This window comes from Sorex araneus, chromosome 1 (assembly GCF_027595985.1).
Source record: "Sorex araneus isolate mSorAra2 chromosome 1, mSorAra2.pri, whole genome shotgun sequence".
Classification (NCBI taxonomy): Eukaryota; Metazoa; Chordata; class Mammalia; order Eulipotyphla; family Soricidae; genus Sorex; species Sorex araneus.
In genome coordinates, this window is record NC_073302.1 from 439,959,878 (window position 1) to 439,968,968 (window position 9,091).

The window sequence follows — 9,091 nt, forward strand, 5'->3', positions numbered from 1 at the left end:
CTTTTTTGTCATTAAGATGCCATGGAGTCTAAAACATTGTAAGTGATTAGAAAAACAAAATTGCGTGATGGATCACCACAATCAAGCCAATCAGATTGACATCTTCAATCTTCCAGCCGGGACTGGGGCAAAGAAGGAAACAGATGCTGTGGTTTGTCTAGAAAACAAATTAGCCTAGACAGTCCCCACTAGAAGAATCCTTGATCGTTTTCTCAGGAACAACTTACATTTCAAATTTCCCCTCAACACATACACCATTCATAATGAATCAGTTCATAAGAACAAAGGATAAATCATTAAAGCATGTGCGTGCACGGGGACTACGTATGGGAATGCTTTGCTCATGGGTGAAACTCTCCCTGACAAGTTGTCTGTATTTCTACCCCAGTTGGCCGAAATATGATCTCATCATAGCAGGATATTTCCTACATAGGCCCAAACTTTCCCTAAACTTGCTTTACTCAGACACAGCCCATAGTTTACAATTGGAATTTAAGGGGACAATATCCCACGTTTTAAAATTAGGTTGGTGAGTAAGTAAGCTTTAAATTATATCTTAATGTTCAGGTCTATGTCAATCCTATACCTATCTTTATACTGATCTGTCTGTTGCATGCATAAGTTCACAAACCAAAATATGACAACAGGTCTTGATATATTTCAGAGAAATAGTTTTATTTAGAGACCAATTTCAGACATGAATGAATTTGTTTGGGTCGGGGTGGATGGGTCATGGAGACATAAAGGATTTAGTTGGAGGCAATAGTCTGCTGGATCCAGCTCACGTAGTTGCAGACCTTGGTGTAGACGCCGGGCTTGCCCTTCAGAGCACAGCCGTAGCCCCAGGAGACAATGCCCTGGAGCTGTCCATTGCAGACCACGGGGCCACCAGAGTCACCCTGAGAAAGAACAAAAGGACAGTTAGGATTCCCCAACTTCCCCGGATGGTAGAAGGCTCAAAGGGTTCCTGGGTTTCTCTGGGGTCATCTTCCCAAGCTGATGAACTTCCATGACACACTTCACATCCCTTGAAACCTAGCCCTCCTTTTTCATTTCTTAGTCTGCATTCTTTCTCCTCCCTACTCCCATGTCCTGATTTCTTACTTGCAACTTTTTGACCCCAAAGGAGGTGAGAACGAGGGAGTTGAGTGTTTCCCACCTACCCTTTCCCCATTCAAAGACTCTTTTTATAATACACCTCCTCAGAAGAGGCAATTGGATGCATTGTTTGTAAATCATTTTCTGTGTATCTTTTTTGCACTGAACCAAAATGTTGACAGCACAAAAATAAAGCCCATGATTCACCCAAAGCTATTTTTCTCCATAATCTATCCCAGGTACAAACTATCAAGTTTCCTTGTCTGGACAGGGGAAATAGAGCAGAGATGCAGGAGACTGAGCCGGGTAAAAGGAGAGTAAAGAAAGGAACCTGGCAAGAGTCCTTTCCGCCCTCGAGGAAGCCCAGGCACATCATGTTGCTGGTGATCTGGCCAGGGTAGGCATTGCGGCAAGTGCTGTCAGACAGGATGGGGGCAGTCAGGCACTGCAGGACCTCAGGGTAGTTGGCTGTTGATACAAGAGTACAGATAGATTACCCAGAGGTTTCCTGGACATTGCTTTCTCGTTATCTCTCCTCTCTATACGAACATCCCTGTTCTTACTTTGGGTAACCAATAAATGGAAGTTTTCCAAACCATTCTGTTTTCTCTCTGACAGTAGAAACAGTGATAGATCTCAAACCAGAGACTGTTCTTAAAATAGACTGAGTACCACATAACATATAGGTACAGGCTTATACCTCTGGCAGTAAATGTATTATCTTCTGTTCTGTTCACTTGCTCAGTTTCTAGTTCTCTGAAAATCACTCATCACACCTCATTTGAAGATGTACAGACATCTTTGTCAGAACAGGCTTCTGTTGCGTTTTAGCAAAGGAATTATTCTAACTTCAATGATTATATTCTAAGAACCCATGTATGCACTACCCTCTGCAAATCTTGCTTTCAGTGACAATTTGGATGAGTGATCCTCAGCTTGCCTTTCAGTGCTGATATTCTTATGCTAGTTGCTTCTATTCCAGGCAACACTTACTGCCACTGCTCAGGGTGTTTCCCCAGCCAGAGATGAGACACTGGGTGCCAGCAGATGCGCAGGATGAGGGCAGAGAGACGGTGGCCACTCTGGCGTTGATGGTGGCGGGGTTGCTCAGCTTAATCAGCATGATGTCGTTGTCAATGGTGTTTCCATTGTACCTGGGGTGGCGGATGACCTTGGCGGAGTTGATGAACTGCTCGCCACCCTCAGTGACCTCGATGTTGTGTTCTCCCAGACGCACCTGGATGCGGCTATATTAACACACACACACACACACACAAGATTAATGTTCTCTAGATGCATAACTCCAGCTTCTTCTCCTTACCGGAATAACCCAATCAAGAGCACTAGCGCAGACACCACCCCCGGGTGTCTATTAACATGGGTTCTGGGTTAGTCCTTCATTAGGCAGTCCTCTCAGCAATTGTGCATCTAGGGAGTTGTCACTAAAGCACAGACTCACAACAACCATCTCACTAGACTACTGCAGCATGGGAATGTGGACCAACCCACCCAATAAGATAGTGACAGACAAAGAGGGAGATGATATTGGTGGAAATTAATTGGCACATCTTAGGTTACCGATACTGTAGGGAGATGTGACAGCAAAGAAATGAGAGACTCTTTTTGGAGCACAAGTTCTTTTTCACATGTTGTAGAGCAAATGCCTTGTGCCTTGTAACCACCTATACCATCTTTTCCCTGATTGTGAGTCTTTGCTGATTAATGTTTTTAAGCCACTTCTCAGGATACCTATAGCTCTTTTCATGTTACCAATCCAATCTGGTGCTGGGGGAATAGGGTACACCTGAGTGTTTTGGAATCTCAGTGCTCATCCCCACAGTCCAAATCAGTAAGGAACTCTGATGGTGCTATGGAGTTGATCACAGTGAGCAGGGATATAAACATTGGTCACTTACGACTTGTAGCAGTGAGCAGCAGACACCACCCACTGGCTGTTGATGAGGGAGCCACCGCAGAAGTGGTAGCCGGAGTTCAGGGACACCTGGTAGGGGACGGAGTTCCTGCCACAGGCGTATCCCCCGACGATCTTGTCATCATCGTCAGCGGGGAAAGCAACTGGTGGAGAAAAGTTGAAAACTCTTAGGCAGACCTACCTCAGAAGATCTTTTTAGCAGCACATTTTTTCAGTTAATCAGAAGAGAGCAGACATTGTTCCCTTATCTCATCTATTCAGGAAATTGTAGATTTAAAGTAAACTTTCAAGACCTGTTTCTCTCCCTGCAACAAATAAGCTACATAGACCACTAATGCATCTAATTGTTGTTTTGGGGAAACATAAACTGTGCTCCAAATGCCAGCACTTACTCTTGACTCTGTGCTCAGGAATCTTTCCTGGCAAGCTCAGGGGACATTATGCCAGGGACAGAACTCAGGTAGTTATCCTGCAAAGCAACTGCCTTATCTTCTGTAGCATGTATTTGGTCCTCTAATACTTTTATTTAAATGAAATGAATATACTTCTTACATATCACCATCATATATGAATGCATAATCACACACCTACCTTCCCATGCATCAGGAATTGTTTTATAAAATAAATGCTCTGGACACCACAAAGTTATATAAAGCTTTTACCCACAAAGCCTTGATCAAAAGCCTCATAATAGTCAATCTATTTACTGAAACCGTGTCCATTTGCTACGGTAAGTATAAGGTCAATATACACATGATTTGACATAAATGAGACTTTGAGAGATGATCTGATCATCTAATTTTCTAAATGTAAATGTAGACTTTATATTACTGCTCTTCAATTCCTTCATGTCTTTTTCGCTATATTTATTACAAAAGAATTTCATAAAGTATTATACAAATCCTTCTCCTAACTGCAATTATCTTTCTAGCACTTTTCAATTTATTCATCACTGTGATCTGGTATGTAGATTTGTTCAGATTTCTCGAATTTCTGAAATTCTATATTAATATTCTATATGCTTTAGTTTTCAAGCAATTTAATATCATTTAGGAAAAGATGCTTCTAAGAATAAAGACACATAGGTTTAATGTATACTTGCTCAATTTGGGCAAATTTGGGAATAATTTTGAGTAGTATAAATCTAACACATAAAGCACTTTAAAAGTTCGAGCCAGAAAATCATATGGAGGTTAGGGAGAATATCTAGCTGAGCCCAACCCAGTTGGATTCCTGGTACCACCAAGTCCCCTGAGCTCCACCAGATGCAGGCCTGGAGGTCCTCAAGACCTTGGGGGGGATGGTCTGTGTATCTCCATTACTGCAGGGCCCACAAAAAATCATATCTCTGGGCCCTTTCACCGATCCACTGGCCTTACAGGCTGAGAATTGCAGATGGAACCAGTGACTCCTTGAGAGTTCAGAGTAAATAGATACATAAATAAAATAAAATCATTGTCCTATTTCTTGTACTAATGGTGTATTATATACAGGAAAATTCTTAGCATTTTATTGTAAAACTCAGCTCAAAGTCCTCATTCATGAGAAATGAAACATCTTTGCCTGCCTGGGGAGAGAGTCTAAGCACATGCCTGGGACACATGCAAGACCTGGGCTCTGTCACTGCACCAAATGGCCTCCAGACCATCTCAAGGTGCAACTCTAGATAGCCCCAGCACCCCCAGTGACGTCAGAGGCCTTAAAGCACTGTTGGAAGATTCTGATGGTCTGTGGCAGCGGACCCATAGCAGTATTGCATCCTTGGCCTTGGGCCTTCACACAGATACCAGTTGGTCAAGTATCACCAGGAGTGGGCCTGGTGGGCCTCCTCAGCCCTGCTTTAGAGGTCCTTCTCCCTTCGAGTCTTTTCCTTGAGACCCCTTGGCCCTTAAATACCCAGGAGACTCAGGCTCTTATCCCTGTAGCCTTTTTAAGGCACCCCAAATTAGACATTAGTCTAATTATGAACCACAAATCCTTATAAAATAAAAATAAATGTTCCCTTAATGTTAACTATTATCTAGTCTGTTTTTCTTCATGGATTTTTATTGGAAGTTAAAATTGGATTTTCTCTCTACTTCCTACATGAATCATTCCTTCCTATTGAAATATTTCCCCAATAAAAGACATTTAGTTATCTATGAAATATCTGATTGCGTAAGTGTCTTGAGTATAGACATTCACTGTCACAGTCGCTGTCATCCCGTTGCTCATCGATTTGCTCGAGCGGGCAACAGTGACCTCTCCATTGTAAGACTTGTTGTTACTGTTTTGGGCATATGGATATGCCAAATGGCATATGGCATATAGCATATGGCTATCCATATGGCGTATGACATATGGATAGCCATATGCCACGGATAGCCATATGCCATGGATCCGTGTCATATGGATAGTCATATGCCACGAATAGCTTGCCAGGCTCCACCATGTGGGCGAGATACTCTCAGTAGCTTGCTGAATTCTTTCAAAGGGGTGGAGGAAGGAGCCAAACCTGGCTCAGTAGCTTGCCAGGCTCTCTGAGAGAGGCGCAGGAATCAAACCCAGGTCAGCCGCATGCAAGGCAAATTCCCTACCCACTGTGCTATCGCTCCAGCCCCAAGTTTAGACATTATATTCAAAATTTGTTGCTCTCTTCCAAAGTACAAAAATGAACTTTTAAATAATAATAAGGTGATTTACTTGCTTTTCAGTGAGCTGATATAATTCTATCCTTATAGTGTTATTGAGAAATGATCACCACCTTAAGTACAATTTGTATTCGCATTGTTCTATAAAATTTTTTTTGTGACCCTAACTATACATATCTATCCTTGGTAGCTTTCTGATTCAGTTCTTAGCATATGGAGACTCACCAGCGGCTCCCAGGAGAGCGAGGAAGATGAGAGACTTCATGGTTGCTCACTAGATGTGATACACTGAACAGTTTGCATCCACAGGTATTTATACCTCTACGTTTGCCTTTGGAACTATGGCCCTGATGCCAGAAAGGTGACTTCACTGGAAACTCACAAATCTAAATGTAGATAATTTAGCACCAAATTAAACATTCATCTTTGTCTAATTTTCCAGAGGTTATGGGAATGAGAAAATGAAGCCACCTGGTGCAAACTGTTCTCCCAAATGGAAAGGTAAGTTAGAGAAAGGTCACCAAACAAGGATACCAACAAGTGCTTTGATTCCCAGACACAAATACAACAAACTTCGTTGTCTCAAATGTAAACTTGGGCCAGGAAACCTTGATGTTTAATTAATATGGACTTGTTCACAATGATGAAACATGGCCAGTTGGTTACTCTGGTTCTAAAGATCCATGTTAATTTCAAAACATTAATGGAAAACACTTGCTCCTCGAAAAACAAAAGATTCTTATTAAAACTACAATAAATGAAAGCAAAGAAATATGATTTCTTTGCACTTACCTACAGCTTAGTAAATACCATACTTTGGAGCCACTTGGAATGTTTCCAAATCTTATTTTCAGGTATCTCAGTTAGTGTGTCTGAGATATTGTGTATCTCTCCATCATATGACAATGTGAAAGAAAGACAGTGCCTTTGGGGGGACTGAATTTTACTAACATAGAGATATCATCCATAACCATAGAACTTCCCATCTGTTACCACCAAGTAAATGGTGTTAGGAGGGCCCTCTCAGGATGGGAGATGCTGGCTGAAGGTAGAATATAGACTGAACATGATGGCAAATTAATACCTCTGTTGCAACCACAACACCCGAAAAGGATAAAGAGAGCAAAAGGGACTGTGCTCCCACAGAGGTAGGGTGGGGTGGAGGAGAAGGGGTGGGGTTGGGGGGAGGGATGCTGGTACCATGGTGGTGGAAAATGGGCACTGGTGGAGGGATGGGTATTCGACCATTGTACGACTGAAATGCAAGCAAGAAAGTTTATAAGTCTATAACTGTAACCTTACAGTGATTCACTAATAGAAATTTTTTAAAAAAAGAAAGGAAAACAAAAAACAAAAAAAAGAAAAGAGTTAGTTCAATTTAAAGTTTTTAATGGGGGGGCAATTGAATTAAAATGCATAGAATAATCTATATGAGAATAATCCACTACCTCAAATAATATACTCCTAATTAAAATGCCGTCATGATTATAGAATTATTCACTATGATTTGGTAATTATGTGATAAAAATATTTACGTGGGTTTGTTATCAAATGATGCATGATTCAATACTTTTATAAAATATGATGCAATTACTTAGACTTATAAAGCCAAGAGAAACACTATAAAACTTTCATTTACTCAAAAAATACATTGACTTAGATTCCCAAGCATGTTGCTTTGATATTGAAAATGAAAATACAGAAGCTTACATTTAAAAAAAAAGTTTTTACAAAGCAGTCTGATTTTACAAGTTGTGCCTTTTGATTTATTTTTAATTAAGCATATGGATCGTTCTGAAGCTACTAGGACAGGGCTTGTTAAATGCTGGACTATGGGTTCCCAAGTGTCCAGATGGACAGAAACACTAACTCGATAATGCAAAAGCAGTAGGAATTTTATTCCAGTATATTGGGGTCAACTATCTCACCCACAGAGTGGTCTCTTGATAGTGTCAGGCAGCAAGAAGTTCACAGAGAGTTTGATTACATAAGCAGTACATGCCTTATTGTTTCAGAAAGAAATCTTACTTAATTACCAGACAGAGGTATTTTGGCAAGTGGCTAGGGTAACTGGTCAAGCAATAGTTAAACAACAGTTTCCACTTGCAGTTTATGGTTACATATGCTACTCATTCTTTTGGGGTTAACAACAACAATAACAACAACAACAACAAAAACCAGTTTCTGGAGCATTGTGAGAATTGATTGATTGAGCCCACTTGTTGAGCCCAAGAACTTTCCCACGTGGGTTCAGGTTGGCTAGTTACACATTGTTTAATTGCTGGGAAACCAAGACTGTTTTCGTTCCCGTAACTGAACTTGAGGCCTAGCTGACTTCTGCTGCCTGTCATGGCATCAGCTTTGCGCTTACACGCTTAAACCTGAGTAGTATCTATTGGTATTTACCTCAGTGAACACTGTCAGCAATTCAAATAATCAGTAACTGCCATTTTAAAAGTTGGCCCATCTGAACCTCCCCCACTCTGATAAGTTCTATGTTTGGATTCAAGAGCCAATATTAAACAGTTCTGACCATGCATATATGACTTCCGCCCTTCAAGCTCTGAAATTCCTCTAACTCCTGAGATGGATGGTGTTTGAGGTGACTGTGCTGAGTAAAATCATTCAGGAAATGAAAGACAATGACCTAACCCCTCATATGTGTAATAGAAATAATCCAAGCAAACGGTCAAAATGCAGCACAAGTCAGTGTTCTGGCCCCATGGAAAATATGGTGTTGACTAGAGATAAAGGGGATTGGGGCAGGGTTGAGTGGGTAGAGAGAATCATTAGGATAGAGTGATGGTGCAGGAACTTTGTGTTGCAAATTTGCAGTGATTTGTTTGCTCAAACAGATGTAACACTCCCAACCCCCATTTTATAGGATTGTAAGAAAATGGTAAATGAACAACAGTGATATCCATCTATTAGTTGGAAGCCAAAAAGGCTTCCTACAACCCCCTTATAAATCCAAGATTTTGTTCTGAGTAATAGAGACTGTCCGCTCAACATGGTTCTTCTTTATTCTAATAAGTAATTCTTTTCATTAACTCTTATTTCAGATAGCGAGCGATTTCTCTATAGCCATTGGAAATATGTAAGGAGGTCAGAATGCACTATTATCAACAAATGCATCAGAAAAGCTTTTTTCATAGAGCATTCACGTTAAGACACGACCCGAAGGACAGTAGCTATGTGTTCATACCCTATGAATGCTCAGAGGATGAGGTGGGGGGGCGTGTAGGCCTTCAAAATGGCGTCTGAGAGGCATGAAAGGTCAGTGTAACACCAACAGCATGTTATAGTAATAATCAACTACCCTGGTATTCCTGGGCAAGTGGAAACTCTTGGGTGAAACAGAGGTCTGAGGAATCTTTCCATAGAGAACACTCCTGTGACAGAAGTGTCCTTTTATAACCACCTTCAGATG

At 41.1% G+C, this 9,091-nt stretch overlaps 1 protein-coding gene across 1 annotated transcript; it reads right to left on the reverse strand.

Annotated features, from left to right (window-relative positions):
* Positions 1-688: 688 nt before the first annotated feature.
* LOC101543298 (trypsin) lies at positions 689-5,951 on the reverse strand. Its single transcript, XM_004608346.2, has 5 exons — positions 5,887-5,951; positions 3,015-3,174; positions 2,092-2,345; positions 1,430-1,566; positions 689-899 (listed from the first exon to the last, which is right to left on the reverse strand). Exons 1-5 carry the CDS (start codon positions 5,924-5,926, stop codon positions 750-752), a joined length of 741 nt encoding a protein of 246 aa, XP_004608403.2. The 5' UTR covers positions 5,927-5,951; the 3' UTR covers positions 689-749.
* Between the last annotated feature and the right edge of the window lie 3,140 nt (positions 5,952-9,091).